Here is a 17,706-nt window from a genome sequence, read left to right as displayed (position 1 = left end):
CTTGTTAGTCCAGCTCCGGTTAAATCATCTTACACTGACACTGTTATGAGGTTTAATGTTGCTACGCTGTTTGGTTTTTAGTTCCTTGCTGATCCTGGTGTTCACCATCACTCTTTGGGCCAGGACTCCAGAGGACTGAAGTCCCCACAAAAACACTATATTTGTTCTCAACTATGTGAACATAATTCTTGGGTTGCTTACTTTTAGCTGCCTAAATCAAAATTGATGCCTTTCCTGTGAATAACATATCTTGACATCATAGGAGCATATGCAAATTCAAGAAATTCGAATTTATACCATGTGCCCTGTCATAATCCTTAATCAGACTAAATAGGACCCTCAGCTCCCAACCTCCTTGTGCCTGATTAATAGCACCCACTAGGTCCTTCAGGCTGTAAACCCAGACTTAGGCAAAAACTGTTGGCTCTGTGTGTCCCTTTCAGTCCTTTCCTATCAAGCTCTAGGTCTCACTTACCTACTTCAGCCCCATCCTACGATGGTATGGGGAAATGCCTCCGGCTTCCTGGGTTCCACATAGGCCAAAATGCTTCTGCTGAGCAGATAGATGTGTTGATTGTCATCTCAGGTTCTCTAGCATCCCCCCTTGGGACTTTCTTTCTTTGGACTGACAGGTTACATCAAGTGTTTGATAGCACCAAAGTGAGTCTTTGTGAACTGGCTTTTCTTGTACCTGACCTCTCTGTTTATGCAGGACAATGAGGACCTGCACATGCCCATCAGTCATGTCAGAAATGTGGTCCCATGATATTGCCTATCTTAGCAATAGCAATAGCAATAGCAATAGCAATAGCAATAGCAATAGCAATAGCAATAGCAATAGCAATAGCAATAGCAACAGCAATAGAGAGTTTAACACTCAGTGCTACAGCTACGGGTGTAAGCCAACAACACTCACAGTTAAGTGCTCAGATTGCTGGAGATTTTGCTAACATAGAGATCTCAATAGACATGCTGCAGGATCAAATAGATTCATTAACTGCAGTTGTCCTCCAGAATCAAAGAGCCTTAGATAGCCTGTCAGCTCAATGTGTGGGGACCTGCCTCTTCCTGGAGGAGGAATGTTGTTATTATGCTAAAATTCAGGAATAATAAGAGAAAACTCCTATCAGCTGTGGGAATGCCTTAAACATAGGGTTCCAGATCTTACAGAAAGCTCTTCCTGGTGAGGATTGTTAGACTCTTTCCTTTCTTGTACAGCATCCATCCTGGATCCTTGTATGATCTGCATTCTGACACTCTTCTTGACTGAACACTTTAAAGCTATGCACCACCAGCTTCTTTTACAGGCTACTTCCTCTTATAAGCTCCTTACAATGAAGAAACTGGGGAAACTGAGGAAGAAGATTCTCCTTTTTAATAAAAGCAGGGTTAGACGTTAGGACACTAACAGAGTAGCAGACTTGTAGGTATGTTATAACAAAAGTTAGAAATCAATTCATAGCCTGTGACTATGCTCATGCTGCTTCTCACACGACTATCTAGGCCCAGATGTTCCCCGTTAATAGTGGGTGAGGTCAAAGTGACTGTGTTTTAAAAATATGCAGTGATTCCAACTTCCTTCAAGGACTTCAAGGCTGTCATGTTTGGGGGAAGACTGGCCCAGTCAAGGACATTTTCAAGTCTACTTGCTCTTCTAAGACCCCCTTCCCTCCCACAATGTTCTTGTGCAAACCTGCCTGATAATATATGACACAATTCTTATATTCCATGTAACTAATCATGTAATAACCTGCTATCAGCTTTGTACTTCCTACTCACAAACTATATTTAAACTGAATTCAAACCTGACTCTGGGCTGGTGATTTGAACCTTTGCATTCCCCAGCCCACTAGTGTAATAAAAATTGCTTTCTAACTCCCTCCATTTGAACTGATATTGGTTTTTCTGGTACAATTACAATGAAGCAATAAAACAGGAGAACATCCAGACAGGACAAGGCCAGATATAGATGTAGTTCCAAAGTCATGCAGTCATGATCCACCCTAACAAACCCAGAAGTGTGCTTTATGATCTAGCTATCTCTCAATCTAATCGAGTTAACAATGAAGCTTAATCATCAGAAATATCTTCTATAATGCTACTTTGTTGATCATGAATCCTTTTAGTTTGTGGTTACCTTTGGAGGTCCTCATTTCTACTTTATATCTGAATGATAGCTTTGTTTGCTATGGTAATCTAGCTGTCTTCTTTTGGGGCCTGAATTACTTAACTTCTTGTCCTGCTATCCTTTAAAGTTTTGGCTAAAATATCTGTTGTTACTCTGATGGGCTTGCTTTATATGTGATGTGGTGGTTCTTGTAGCTTTTAATAATCTTTCTTCTTTTCTTTTGTCACTTTTACTATAATGTGTCATCGATGGGTACTTTTTGGTTCATGTCTGTTTGGCATGCTAAACAGTTTCTTTACCTACATTTTGAGATTTTTCCCATAATCTGGGAAATTTTCTGTTCTTATTTCAATGACTTGGTTTTCTATGCCTTTTACCTGCACCTTGGCTTTGACATCTCAGCTCATCATTGGTATGCTTGATCTCTTACTTGGGTCTCACAGGTCTTATATATTCTGCTCATGACTTTTATGTTTTTATTACTTCTTAATGTTCTCATTCATTAGCCTTATTTTTCCTCCTTTTGATCAAGTGTATTGGTGAGTCTTTCAGTGGGGTTTCTTTTCCTTGTTTCTTGAGACAGGGTCTCACTCTGTAGTCCAGACTGGCCTTGAACTCACTATGTAGGCTAAGTTGGCCTCACACTCAACTTCAGTGGAGTTTCTTATTTAACTTATTGAGCTTTTCTTTTTGAACATTTCCGTTTGGGTCTTCTTTAGAATTTATATATATTTATGGAGTTTCTCTTCTAAATCCTGCATTTGCTTCCTTATTTCAGCCAATATTTGTTTGTATCTTCTTGATCCTCTGTTGATCATTTTTGTAATAATTGTTTTGATTTCTTTGTTCAATGTTTTATCCATTTCAATTTCGTTGGAGTCAATTATAGTAAAACTTGGGTTTGCAAGTATTCTTCTGTTGTATTTCAGGAGACAAGGAATTCTTTCTAATAAATTTTAACTTGCTAAATGAGTAATATCTTGCAACATGAGCAGTACATGATGCCAAATGTCACATGATCACAACTGTGCAAATAGTTCTCCCCTCTTTTTTTCTCTCTCTCTGCAGGGTTGTGGGTGATCATCTCCCAACAGCAAGAGGCTATGGAGGAGATCTTGTCAGCACAGGAGGAGAAAAAGATAGAGGAATCCCTCAGTTTAAATGAAAGTAGAGAGATGTGGAAAATGTGGGAAACTGTGAAAAATTTTGTAGACAATCACCACACAAATAAGGCTGTACCAGTGCCAGCAATGAGTCTGTATAATGACAATACAGTGTCATATGTCCACAAAATCCTCAGAAGGAGGTAAAAGCAAGGGTCATTGGATAAGTTCCTTGGTATAATAGATAGAAATGATTCCATTAATGATAGTGAAAGTTGCCCTATACAATGACCTTCCTTTCTCTTGTCTCCTTCACATCAATCATGAAGGTTTACAAAAGTAAGTGCAGGTCAATTTATTTTTCACTACATTTTGTATTTTATTTATGACATTACAGTATTGTAATTATTTTTATATAAATATTTTTGGGAATTTTGTGTGATTAATTATTTAAGTTTCCATTATTTGTTAGGAGGAAATTCACTTTGATATGCAATTGTTTTGGATTACAAGCATTTTTCCAGAATGAATTATGCTCACAAATCACTGTATTGTACTGTATCATGGAATCATTAATATTTGGTGGAGTCGTGTTGTCTTTTTTCTCATATCTGTTGTGATTCTAAGTTGAAATTTGTGTACTGTTGGGATGAAATGCTCATACTTTCTATGTGAACCACTGTAGGGAGCAGGCTTCTCTTGATGATGTGTCCTGGAATGTTATGTAGTGTTTACTTTACTAGCCAGTGGACTTTGATGTGCAATTTTCATGAGGCTTCTTAGCTGCGATTAGTAAGAACTGACATAGCCTGTTTTCTCTGTAGATATTGGAAAAGTGGAGTCCCTCTTATAGTTAAGAAATTTGTGCTTCAAACAGCAGAGTATATGGACTGGATCCTCTGTAGTTACCTCTGTTTTTGTTAGCAATGTGTAGTCTGAAAAGGTATAGATATGACTACAGTGAAGTCCTTCCCAGTTGTAATGTCATCAAAAGTTGTACTATTTTTCTCTGCTATTGCTATGGGAATGAATGACCAAGAGTATGATTTTTAAGCTCCTTCTATTAATCTTACTTGTGGTCAGTACATTGACTAGGGGCTTATTTTTCATATTTCCTAAATTCAAATATGTGCCACAGTTCTAATGGCTGAAGTAAATTGCAATTTCTCTTAACTAGGATGGAGATGTAGCTGTGTGACAAGAACCTCCTCAGCATGCATGTGGGACAAGAGTTGATCCACAGCACTGCTTTTAGTGAAGAATACAAACAAAAGTAATAACATTTACATGTAAACAGGTCAGATATAGAGACACAGCAAAAGACATAAAAATCACAGTACAGCTAACAACAGAAGGTAAAGGTGCAAACGCAATATACAATATACTGAAATGTTAAAAATTGTTACCAAGGGGCTGGGGATTTAGCTCAGCGGCAAAGCGCCTGCCTGGCAAGTGCAAGGTCGTGAGTTCGGTTCCCGGTACCAGAGAAAACCCAAAAAAAAAAAAAAAAAATTGTTACCAAAACAAACTATAGTAAGATAAATGCATAAAACTAAAGAAACAGCATAAATAAAGAGAAATGAAAATGAAAGTAATGTGAAAAAGATAAGAGAGAGGGCAACAAGTATACAACTTTAAAAGAAAAGAGCAGAACAATAAAATGTGGTAAGCTTAATCTATGGAAATATAATGAGATATAAAATAAAAAATAGAACAAGATAAAAGATAGAATAAATGGAGGAAAAGTAGAAGGAAAGGAGATAAATATAAATAAAATAAAAACCAAAAACCTACTCAAAATATCCCTCTTAGCAGAAGAACTTAAATTGGAGATGGTCTTTCTCGGTCTTGTAATGTTAGATCTTATAGGGTTTATAAAGAGGTTGCTGTAGTCTCCAGTGGTATTTCTTAGCTTACCTTACACTGGTTATGGTAGTATACAGGCTGTGCTATTTCCTGGTGGGTAGGTAGAGGAAATATTGACAGCATCTCCTAGAGAGGATTTTGTATGTGCAACTGGGGGTGTGGTAAATAACCAGGTCACCACCTAGAATCCTTTTGCCCATGTAGCCTTCCCATGTCCAGATCATTTATGGCATGTGCACACTCATTTCACTGGCCCTCTGTTGGGTTTCCAGCAGTGTGGTGATTGACTGAGATTCATCATGTGCTCTTCTCACCCATGAAGTGTTGGCAGTATTTGTACTGTGCAAAGGTGAATGTTCACTACCTTTCAAGGCCTCCAGTGTATGTCTCCAGTGACATGGCCTATGATTGGGTCACAGTGAACCTTTATCTGAATGTACATTTTGGTTTATGTTTAGCCCAGTGATTATCTACTGTGTACTTGGCAGAAGTGCAAATGACCAAATCATGCTGGGGTAGCCTCAGAGGGTTGGGGGAGAAATTCAACCCCCAAGTGCTAGCCTGCAGAATGAGCCTGGGGAACTAAGTGATCTGTCAGCCTTCATCACAGCTCTCTCACAATTGGCTCTGTCCAAGGATTTTCACTCTTAACGTTCTTGTTCGATATAGTACATGAAATATTGGTCATAGCAATTAGATAAGAGAAAGCAATGAGAGAGATACAAATGAGAAAGGAAGGAGCCAAAGTGTCAGTATTTGCACATGACACAATCCTTTACACAGAAAAACCTAAGAATTCCACTGAAAGACTCTTAGAACTGTTTTTAAAAACTCAACAAAATGGCAAGATACAAAATCAACAGCTTTTCTATACACCAAGAATGAACCTGTCAAGAAGGAAATTAGGAAACAAATCCATTAACTACAGTTTAAAAAATATTGAGGAGTCAACATAATCATGAACGTGAAATACCTCTAGGATGAAAAAATGCAGAATGCTGAAGAAAGAATTTGAAGCCCCTAGAAATTAGAAAGATGTTCAGGGTTGGCAGAACTATTATTCTTAAAATGGCCATATAACCAAAAGCAATTTATACATTTAGTGCAACCCCTATTAAAATAACAATATTTTTCACAGAAATAAAGAAAATAATCTGAAAATCTATATGGTCTCACAAAAGATCCCAAATAGCCAAAGCAATTCTGAGCAAAAAGAGCAATGCTGAGGCATCACAATACCTGATTTTAAAATATATTATAAAGGCACAGAAACAATTGCAACAGGGTACTGGCACAAAACAGACATGTAGATATGTGGTAGGGAATTGAAAGCAGAAATATACCTTATGCACCTACAGCTATGGATTTTGACAAAAATGGTCAAAAATATACATGGGATAAAAGACGGTCTTTCACAAAATGATGCCAGGGAGCCTGGTGTGCATGGCACAGGTGGGACCCGCAGCCTGGCAGTAGTGAAAAGTCCAAAGCAGCAATAGGAATACCAGACACTGTTTCTTAAGGGGCCATCCAGAGCCAGTGGTTAGTGAGTGAGGTGAACTGGTGCTGTGACCCAGGACACAGATTCATGGAACAGAAGTGGGTGGGTGGGGCTACCCACTTATTCATTTCAAAAGACTTACTTATTTCAAAGGGCTTGGGCAAACTACAGCAGCAGAATATTCTTGGATCACTTTACTGCCAACATCCCAGAGTGGAATGCGGGAGGAACCATCTAGTCACAGTGGAGTACTGGCAGATGGGAAGCGGACGAGGGGGAATTCTGCTGAGAGTCTGGGACCACCTGGACTCTGCTCCAGTAGCCACCAAAAGCCAGTCTTAGCCCCAAGTGCAAAGGGCGGGAAATGTACCCATGGTCTGTGACCAGCAGAGTGGCCTTGGCCTAGTGGCATAAGCAGGCAGGCAGCATTAGGCTGCAGTGGGAGAAGGGCACTTCCCTTGTCCAATGACCAATGTGAAAAAGGAGTCAGTGGTGTGGAACCAAGGAAGATGTGCAAGGTCTAGAAAGAGACAACTTTACATAGTTCTAGAAGCAACCCTGGGCTTCCCCTATGCAAGGGCACAACAGCAACTGGGAGAGTGACAGAAAGACAATCATGGTAAAGAGAAGTGGATATCCAGAATATTGTCCTATCCAGTCCCACCCGCTACATCCAGAGGCCAAGATCAGCCCTACATGCAGCACAAATCCTACTGCAAACTTGGCAGGATAACATAGCACATTTCTGGGATCTGACTTGGACATTACCATAGAACTGTGGGCACCCAAGCAATTTTCTTCTTCTTTTTCTTTTTTTGTTTCATTGGTTTTCCTTTTTCTATATGGTTGAGTTTGTCTCTTTTGTTTGCCTGATTTATGATTTTTGTTTTCACTATTTAGATCTTTTACCTTTTGTTTCTATTCATCTTTTTCCTCTCTTCTTTAATATCTCTCTTGATTTTATGATATTTTCATGTGAGTTAACATTGTCTCTTCTCTTTCTAATTTGCCTCAATATTCTTTTGCTTTCTTTTTGTTCTTTCTCTTCTGTGTTCTCCAGTTTCCTAAAACTTGAATGATCATCCTTTGACCTCAGGCTTTGCTTCTACTATATTTGTCCTCATTCATCTCTCTATTTTTTCCCTATTCTTCCTAAATCTACCCCCTTAAATCTCCCTCAAAGGGCAAAATCACTTTACTAAGGGGAAAATCATTGCACACAAGCTCCTGGCATATGTTGGATTTTCTTATATAACTGTAGAACTTGCATCTGTGGTTAAAAGTATCAAGATAATAGTTACAGCAGTTTCTAAGTTTCTAGGCTGTCCTTCATGCTATTGTTATTGCTAACTGTACTACTTTAGCCAGGATGTCATATCTCTTATAATCAGTTTTTCTTGTTTATATGACAACACTGATTATCTGGGGTCATAAACATCACCATAGTCCAGTACAAAAGGACTGGGGCTGGGCCAAATAGACAGCAACTTCTCACCCTTAGTAAACTGGGAAAGTAGGTTCTTGGGATAGACATAAAGACCAAGAATCACCTACACCTAGAAGATATCCTTGAGGAATAGACAGTCCCTAGGCAAACCTCAATACTAGCGATAAACCTATCTATCATAAAAAATCTATAAGTATCAATATAGAAAACAAAATAAAGTAAAATTAGAAAACAGAAAATGACAAGATGCAGTGTGATTATGAGTTTCCCCCAAACAGTCAAAAAGCATGCAATCTTCTGCATATTTTTCTATTCCCCAGGAAAGTCAATATAAGACTCAGGACTGTTGGGCCTAGGTCAGTATCTTGGCCTCCTATCAACACTTGCACAGCCTGGTCTCCAACAGTTCCCTGTTTTTGTTTCTGTAATGGCAAGAGTTGAAACAGTGTGACTTGAGGTTGAATAGTAGGCATTGTTGGGCTTGGTGTCCCCTGTAGCAGACTAGAAATATAAATAAAAGACACAAACATATTAATATAATCAATCTAGTGTAGCCTCTAAAATGGGCCTTGAGGTAGTTCCTCAGATCAAGTTAAATAAAAGTATCAGCAAACTTGTCCCAATTTAAAATTTGCTCATCAAAATTATGGGTTTATTGAGACATAAATATTACTTTCCCTTATAGGAATTCTAGGTCCATAGTAATATTGCTGTGTATAGCACCCTGTATATGCTTTTTTATATGTTTCCAGGGGTGAGTAGATTGGTTGTAAGGCGGAGTAGTTATACAAAATTGGGTAACATAAAATGACATCAAAAGCCCTGTTGTAACTGCATACTTCCTATTTGATCTTCCATCCACATAACAGTGTTTCTAAGACACAAATCTGTGACTGAAATTTTGCATCAATAGAGTGTTGCTATTCCAAGCTTTATCTGCTGTTTTGGTCCAGCTGTCTATAAAATGAGCAGTCTGTATAGAGTGAGCAAGAGCCACAGAGGACAGGGTAACATTAGAGATTAGCAACACCAAAGGCACAATTCCAGCAGTAATTAAGCCCAACATTCTGTTTTGTTCTATGTAGAAGATGATTAACTAGAGATTGTGACAAATGAATAGAAGAAGTGTTGGCCCACGGTTCCGTAAGGTTCACAGGCATCCAGACGCCACACACATGCCCCAAGACTAGTAAAATCTTGTTTACTAAGGTGTTAGCTGATACACAGTGGTTCAATATACATTCTCTACATGTAAAGAAGGTAAGATTCCATTCAACAGTCCAATAAAAGAAAACATAAGGATTGTATGTGCCTATGAAAAACCGTATGGTTTTATGTTTCCAAATTTGGATACTAGAAGTATTTGCAGTAAATCTGATTAAATGCACTTTCCATTGTTAACCCATATAATAGAGAACAGCTAATTTCCAAAAGGTTTTTTGAAGGGTTTCAGGCTTGCCATTAATGATGGATGTGGCAATGCAGGGCTGAAGCCAGATCCATGCCATGTTAATTGCCCCTCACTATCAGTATGTAGAACAGACTTATTCCTTCCGTAGTAATTAGTGTACCAATACCAATGGGCCATTGGCCATTCTGAGTGATTGTTGTCTCTTCCTCCTAATCTTCCAAGAGGGCCCCAATGTATGAACTCAAAATGATTTTGGTACATTTTTCACCCTCTATCTCCCATGCAGGAGGTCAGTGTTGGAAGGGCAGAACCATATGTGTCTCCCCAAGATGTATAATGGGCACATGGAGGAAGATCAGGTGTACAGTAGTTAATCCATTCCTATGAGATATTAATAGATTCCGTTCTCAGAAATATTAATTGTTCTCCATAATAGGCCACCCAAACCTGTGGGTGGACAGACAGTCAATAATTAGAGTGTAAGGACTTATGCTCAATGCATAGGGTAGATATAACAAGTGCAATGTTAATTTAGAGTAATACTGGAAGCCACAGATCCAGGGGTCATAAAAAGTCCTAGAACACAATCTAATTGATCATGATAAATATCACAGGGAAAACTAGCCCACATAAGGGGTTATAATAAAGGGAAGTTGGGTACATACACCCAGTATTCTTTTCCAGACACTGAACTTACGCATATGATGCAGGCGATGATAGTCGTCATGGCGAAGAACATATTTTTCTGGTGTACATGGGAGACCTTGTCTTGTTACCAACTCTTCAGCCTCCTGGGTCATTTTCTTCACTTGTCCCCATGTTATGGTTGATACATTGTGTCAACTTGAGGAGTCTAGAAGCTTAACTAAGTAACTCAGCAGTTCTACATCCTGGGGTTGAAAGGATAGCTCTCACTGCTCTAGGATGCTGTTCATTGTGTCAGCTTGAGAAATTTAAAAAGTTAACTATGTGACTCAGCAGGGAGCCAGGGTCCCTACTTTGTGTTTATCCTGAAATGTGCAAGAGGAGGGCTCAGAGATGGTGCGGGTGTAAAGCATCTCTCCCCGCACCAGGATGGGTAGGCTGTGTACAATAAAAGGGAAATGAGGTAATACTGATTACTGATTCTTTGGAGAAGCTCCGGTCTTTCCCTTCAGCTTGGTGGTTGTCTCCTGGATTCTGATGCAGACTGTTTGGCTTCTGCTTAGGACTCTTCAGTCTTCTGGTGTAGACTCTTCAGCCTTCATTGTAGATTCTTCAGCATTCCATTGCAGAATCATCAGACTCCTAATCTGGACTTGCATGCACATTGCAGTGAACTCCGGACCGTGGACTGGACTCTTCAATCTCCAATGTGCAGACATCCTCTGCACACTTTCTCATCCAACTTTGTGGCTGACCATTGCAAGCCAAACTTGTAATTTCTTATACATTTGTATATCTGCTGTTATATCTGTTTCTCCAATAAACCCTGACTGATACACCTTACATCATGGGATTCATGCCTGCTTGGTCATCAGTGGCTGAGCTGTCTCCTCTGGGGTCATCCTTAGAAAGGTTTGCACTGTTGGGCTTGATGGCAGCAGAATCCACCAAATATTTGGAGATCTCCCCTCTCCATAGTCACAAATTCTGGGATGGCACTGACCATGGTGTTTCATGACCTCTTAATACATAAGCATACCCTCAATCGCGTATTATTAACTGCACTGGACCATCTCACTTTCCTGTTTGGATGTCTTTCCACAGGACTGGACCCCTAGGCATGTGCATCAGTTTGTCCTTATGCCAATGAAGCTGTGATGAAGTGAGTTCACTTTTTGCAAGCACGTTCAAAAAATTTAAGGTAAAGATTGCAAGATCTAACTATGCCTGTGGAGGTAACTGTATTTCCCTTTTTGTTTCTGTTATTGTGTTTTTAAAGAAAGATGTACATGTCCTACTATGGCTTGGTCCTGAGGGTTATATGGAATACTCCTAAAATGTAGACATTTCCAAATGTAGACATATTCCAAAGAAGATAAGGTCTTGCTGACATGTGAGGGTCTATTGTCAGCTTTTTTGTGTATGAAGGACTCCCATGGAAGTAAAAGCAAATAAACAATGCTGTTTAATCTGTCCTGATTTATCGTCCCCAAGGGAGGTGGCATGAATCATATGAGAATAAATGTCTATAGAGACATGAACATTTTGTAACTGTCCAAAGGGTTGGATGTAACATGTATTTGCCAAATGTCAGTTTATTGTAGCCTCTGTGAGTTGCATCCTTCAGTGGGAAGAGGGTGAGGGATTTATTGGCAAGTAGAACATGACCAGACAATTTTTCTAGCTTGTGATTGAGACAATTGAATTTCTTTTGTTAGAGCTTTGCTATTTTGATGATAGGAATGAGACTGTCTTGCTAAAACAGGTGGTAGCATAAGCTACCAGTTAAGTGGCCTGCTGATTGCCATATGCCAAGGCCCACTAAATTAGAATGGGGCCTAATGTGCCCAATATATAATGTGGCAGGGTGACTCTGAATTGTCCTTTACAATCTAAGAGACAGTATTGCAGTGGGAGCAGTGAGTTCAACTATTATAATTTCATCAGGATTTCAAGCACTTTGAAATATGAAGTATAGCTAGAGGACTGCTATTTCCTATCAGGCATAGTGTTTTAGTAGTTATAGCCCTGCAGAATGGTAACAGACATTTGTAGAGTTTACAGAGAAAACTTGAGATTAAGAGCCACACGTCATATTTTAACATGATAATCATGGTATTATTTTTGTGACATATTTAAATGTCCATCTTAGTATAGAATAAGCCAATTCAGCCAATCTTCTATATCTAGTACATAAAGAAATTTTAACCTAACTTGTTATCCTTCAATAGGAGGTCATCAAAAAAGTTTGTGGCATTGTCTGCACTGCTCAGTGACTGAGCATATTTAAGTGGAATGACACATATATAGCATCACATAAGCCTTTTTAAAAAATTATCATTTGACTGGTGGTCTCATGTACATTTGACATATATCTCTTATTTCAAATACCTGGAGTACAAAAGAAAGGCAGATATCTGAGTTTCAAAAGGTTATTACCATAAACAATCTTGGTTTTATATTTTAGAAGACCAGTACACCTGAAAGGCATGAATACAATTAGTACATCATGAGATCAGCAATAATGAGTATCCTATGGGAACCCCTTTGTCCTTTAATTTAGTTTTGTGCCAAGATCATCTTTTAATGAAACCTTATTGTTTTTATCACATAAAACTTAACCTTTTGATATTGGCAAGTGTAAACATATCACAATAATATGTTTAGAGATGTTTATTGGGGTGTGTCTCCCATAACGCTATGGAAATTATTGAGGTCACACTAGTGAACAAAGACTAAAAGAAAATATCTCCAGGCAATTTCTAATTATTCACCGAAGACAGTCCTGTCCAACATTCTCCCTAAGCCTAAGGGGTCATTTAATTATCTTAAAAATGATTTATGACCTAGATCATAACAATTAATACTTTACTCTTGATCAATGAAAGACCCTCAAGATATTGTACACTGTTGGTATTAACTATAGTGACAGGTCCTGAGAACGAGGTGGCTGCAGATGAATAAGAAAAGGTAAAAGAGACAAGAAAAACAAAAAAGCTAAAAATCTGGGATCAGAGGCTTACAGTCTCTTGGACTTCAGAGGCCGTGATCACTCATCTCAATCACCTTTTTTAGAACAAAGAATGTAACTAAAACCAACAGGAGAAGTTCATTATCCCTTTCCAATTCTGCCTCTCAGCTGATGGTGACAATCCTCAGGCAAGCCTCCTACACCCAGCTCCATGTTCACTCAGTTCAGCTGGGGATCATAAGCCGACCACCAGTAATCAATCCATTAGTAATCACAGTCCTTTCCCCACAGTACACAGAGAACAGTATTCGTTTTGCTTGTACAAGCAATCTTCACATCATTTTGATCAGCTGATGTGGAAGCCATCATTATGATCAACCTGTGTGGAAACATGTTCACAGATCTAATGACATCTGTAAGGTAACTTAAACTACAGGCAAATGTTTTTAAAAATCCCGAAAGGCAAAAAGAAGAAAAAAAAAACTGTTGAGCTCAAACAAAATAGCTGCAACCAGTTATAGATTAGACAGTAACCAGTTATACATTAAACAGTAAAATGGACAAACACACATAAGACAATTTGTTTATAAAACCAGAGTGCACTCTGATGTATCTGGCCAAGTTAAATTATAATAACTCTTTTATGTAAGACTAATCAAAATGTTTATAGGTCAAGTAACAGACAGCTCTTGTAATGAGAATTAGAAGGAATAAAAAACCTTTACCAATATTTTCTTCTGTATTTTATTTTGTTTTAAGAATTTTGGCAACTCTGTGTCTTCTTTCATTTAGCTTCTGGCTCAGTCACCTCTATACCTTTGGTCACCTACACAGACTTTCTTTTTCTTCTAACAGCATTTGTGTCTTGACAAGTTTTAAATAATTTCCAAGACGCTTCATGGCCCTGAATGCCCCAAGGGCCTGTTTGCAATCTTTATTTGCGTTCTCAAAAGCAAACTGAAGCATGATAACTTCAGCTACTTGTGAAGGAGGGATCTGTCTTCAGACTGCTTCCTGTAATCTAGTAAGGAATTGAACATAAGATTCCAAAAACGGACTCGAGAGTCCCAGTATAAAGGGCTGCTGGACTCAAGTGATCATCCTACTTTAGCCTACCACTTATCTGTAACTACAGATATCCACCACCACAACCTGCATGGTCAAAGGAAGCAGAGAGGGGAAACTGCTTCTCTGCTACATGGCTCCACCACTGGTTGCAGTTGCCGTCTAATTCTTCCTGGCCCAGGTTCTGTGCCACTGCCACCATCACTGCCACCATGGTTGCTGTTGCCACTCCTGCCACAGCCACTGTTCCTTCTCTTGCTACGACCATGCCACCATCTTGGGCATGCTGCATCAACCTCTAAAACTTCTGGAAGTGTTGGCCAAGACAGTCTCTGTACTTTTTTCCTGATCTTTCCCTTTCCCCTTATCAGGGGCAGCAGTAGTAGTTGTGGCAACCATTCCCTCTGTTGCAGAGGGAAGACAGTCAAGAGACATAGAAGTATCAGCTCAACAGAATCTCTACCGCTGTTTTCCCTAGATGAGTTACCCTGTGGCCTTCTTGGACAAAGGAATAAGCAATTCACTGAGGTATAAAAGTTCATTGGTCCTGAAACATTCACCATTCTCTCCTAAATTTGAAGGTTCCTTCTTTCTGTGTCTAGTTTATTGTTTTTTCAGAATAAACCCATAGATTGTTCTCTTGAGTGCCTGGTGCTCTGGTGCATTCATGGGACTTTGGCAGGCATCAGTAGTCCTTCATAAAAGAGTAGTCAAAGTTGTTGGCCTCTTCAGGGACCAGGATGGGGAGAGCTCTGGATGCCTCTGGATATGAAGTTGTGTTTGAGGACATCTGCACAGCATTTCTTGCTGTCTGATTTGCCAATAAATTTCCTTTTGTAATAAAATCTTGGCCCTTTTATTGTCTTCAGCAATGCATGAGGGCTAATCTTTTGGGTTCCCAGATGGTTTCTAGGAGTTAGAGATTTTTTTCTTCATTTTTAATTTCTTTTTCCTTATGCCATCAATAATCCCCTTTCCTTGTATATGGCCCCATGAATATGGACTGGGGCAAAGGCATACTTAGAGTCAGCGTAGATGTTGACAGTTTTTCCTCTTGCACATCAGAAGGCTCAAATGAAGGCCCAGAATTCTGGTCATGTAGAACGGCTTGACATTTCTAGAAAATCCTTCCAGGATCTCTCAGATCTTTTTCTTGTTGGTTGGTCTTGGTCTGGAGCAAACAATAGGTTTTGTTTCTAGCCCCGGGGGCCAGTGGCTGTTTGTAATGATGAACCCTAAATAATGAACAGAGGGGTAATATATTTGTGCCTTTCTCCAAGACACCTCATATCCTGTGTTTTGGAGTAGTTGAAGAAGGGTCCAGGTCTCTTCCCAAGAGTCTTGGTTTCTCTCAATTGCCAGTAAGAAGTCATCAACATACTAGAACAGAACACAGTTGGGTTGGTCTCTTGGAAAGGCAGTCAGGTTGGCAGCTAAGGCCTCTCTTAAAGCCCTGGGGGAGACTGGTCCAAATAAATTTGAGTCTTTAATCTCATGTTGAGGGTCTTTCCATTCAAAAGCAAAAAAAAGCCAGCTCTGAGGGCCTAGATGCAAGCAGGGAAAAGTGTCTTTAAGATTCCTGTCTCCTTCAGGCAGTTGATGTATTCTAACATTCCCACCTGTGCGTCCCTAGGTTTGGCATATTGTCTCAACCTGGTAGGGTTGGTTCCTGATTTGAGCTTTACTAGGATTGGGACCTGAGTTTTGGCCAGTCTGGGTGGGGACTTCTCAGCCCATGTCTCTGGGTATGTTTCCAACAGCAGTGGATGGTTTAGTTCCCTTTTATCTATTATATGTAATCTCCATTCTTTTCAGGGGACTGACAGGATGACACTTTTCTGAGTGCTGAGGATCAGGCTAGCAGGTTCTTCAGGTGTGAAAGTTGTTTGAGCTCAGAGGTTGGTAAGTCTCTTCCAAGGAGTAGAATGGGAAATTCAGGCAGATATAGGACTAGTAAGCCATGTTATGTCTCTTTCCCAAGCTGGCAGGTTTGATATTGACAGAACAACTGAACTGTTTGAATCCCCTTGGCTCCTATGATTGTGGTTATTCTCTTTGTGAAGGGTGCTATTGAGGTCATCACAGTGGGTTGTGACCTCCCACCTCAAGAGGCCTCCCCAGATTCAGAAGTTAATAAAACCAAACCTCCCCAGAACCACAACTGTGTGCTTCAATGCCTACTATAAAAGTCATTTGTTGGCCCGAAGCTGACATCTTGATTGTGGGCTCCCAGGGCTAGAGTTTCAGGGGGGCATGATCTCTCCTAACCCAAACCAAATCTTAAAGTGCCAAGAAGAAATAAAGCCAATTCACCAGGATCCCCCAGTGAAGAGATTCTCCCTCCACCTTACTTTAGCTCACCACCATCTGCTTCACTGCCATTTGCTCTTCCAGATATTTCATCCCCCTCTGACCTCCCACCTCAAGAGGCCTCCCCAGATTCAGAAGTTAATAAAACCAAACCTCCCCAGAACCACAACTATGTGCCTTCCCCAGATTAAACTCCCCACCCCTCAGACAAGCCCCTCACCCACCAGCTACACTCTGAACAACCACCAGTCCTCCAGATGGTCCTCTGTGAGACCCAACAACTTGAGGTCCAACAACCTGCACAAGAGGGGGACAATAAAATGGAACAAACCGGCCAGGTCACAGTATAATCAACCCTTCAGCACCACAGACCTTCTGAATTGGAAACATCAAACCCAGTCTTATTCCAAACAGTGCTAGGCACTCATCTGCTGAAGACGAGGCTGTACAGAGACCTCTGTCTGCGTCAGAAAAGAGCATATGCATAATGCTCTGAAGTCAAGATAACCACAGTTGAGGCAATCAAGACATAGTCTACTGGTACTCCATATTCCAGAGCAATAAAGCTATCAATCTTAGAGATAAGATAGGTGTCTTAATTTGCAAAATTAACCACTTGGAGAAGTCTTTGAACTGACTTCCAAGGCCTTGCTCAGTTCCCATGTTTGCCCCAGTATCTCCTTCCTTAGTTTGAAAACCAAATAAATGCAGGCTGTCTTGAGAAGTAGCTCTTTCCAACTCTTGTGGGCCTTCCCCTCCAAATTTCATGTCCCTGTTCTGGCTACCAATTTCTGGGGGCTGATCAGATGCTTGGATACCCGTGGGGGGATTGACAGAAAAGGAAAAAAGACAAAGATAAATTTCAAGGTACAGGAGGAGCTTGCTTCTAGTGAATACCTGTCAGCTCACTTTTAGCAAGGAGGAGCATAGGTGGATGAGGTCATGTGCCATTTGTGAAACTGTTGAAAGAGATTTTGAAAAATAAGGAGCAGGTTAAACTCTAAAAGGGGAAAAAGTTAAAAGGAGAACAAGCCCTTCTCAATATCTGGATGCCTGCACAAATTAATAGCTTTCTTTACATTGTCCTCAACAGATGTTATCTTGCCCCTGGAGACCACACTCATAAGTGAAATAAATCAGACATACATGTGCAAGCACCACATTGTTTCACTAGTGTAAAACCTGAAAGAGTTAATTTAAACTTGGAGGTGTGATAGACATTGTGAAATGATAGGAAAACACTCAAGGGTAAAGGGCAA

The 17,706-nt window shown here is 39.9% G+C and overlaps 1 protein-coding gene across 2 annotated transcripts in view; it reads right to left on the bottom strand.

Annotated features, from left to right (window-relative positions):
• LOC102016193 (3 beta-hydroxysteroid dehydrogenase/Delta 5-->4-isomerase-like) overlaps positions 1 to 5,235 on the bottom strand; it is a 35,068-nt gene extending 29,833 nt beyond the window's left edge. For both annotated transcript variants that reach the window (XM_005389081.2, XM_005389082.2), the window contains exon 1: positions 5,149 to 5,235. In XM_005389081.2, the coding sequence (XP_005389138.1) occupies positions 5,149 to 5,220 (72 nt within the window). In that variant the 5' untranslated portion in view covers positions 5,221 to 5,235. The remainder of the gene's footprint in view (positions 1 to 5,148) is intronic.
• Between the last annotated feature and the right edge of the window lie 12,471 nt (positions 5,236 to 17,706).

This window comes from Chinchilla lanigera, unplaced genomic scaffold (genome assembly GCF_000276665.1).
Source record: "Chinchilla lanigera isolate Chin_1 unplaced genomic scaffold, ChiLan1.0 scaffold00034, whole genome shotgun sequence".
Classification (NCBI taxonomy): domain Eukaryota; kingdom Metazoa; phylum Chordata; class Mammalia; order Rodentia; family Chinchillidae; genus Chinchilla; species Chinchilla lanigera.
This window is presented reverse-complemented; position numbering and strand designations above follow the sequence as displayed.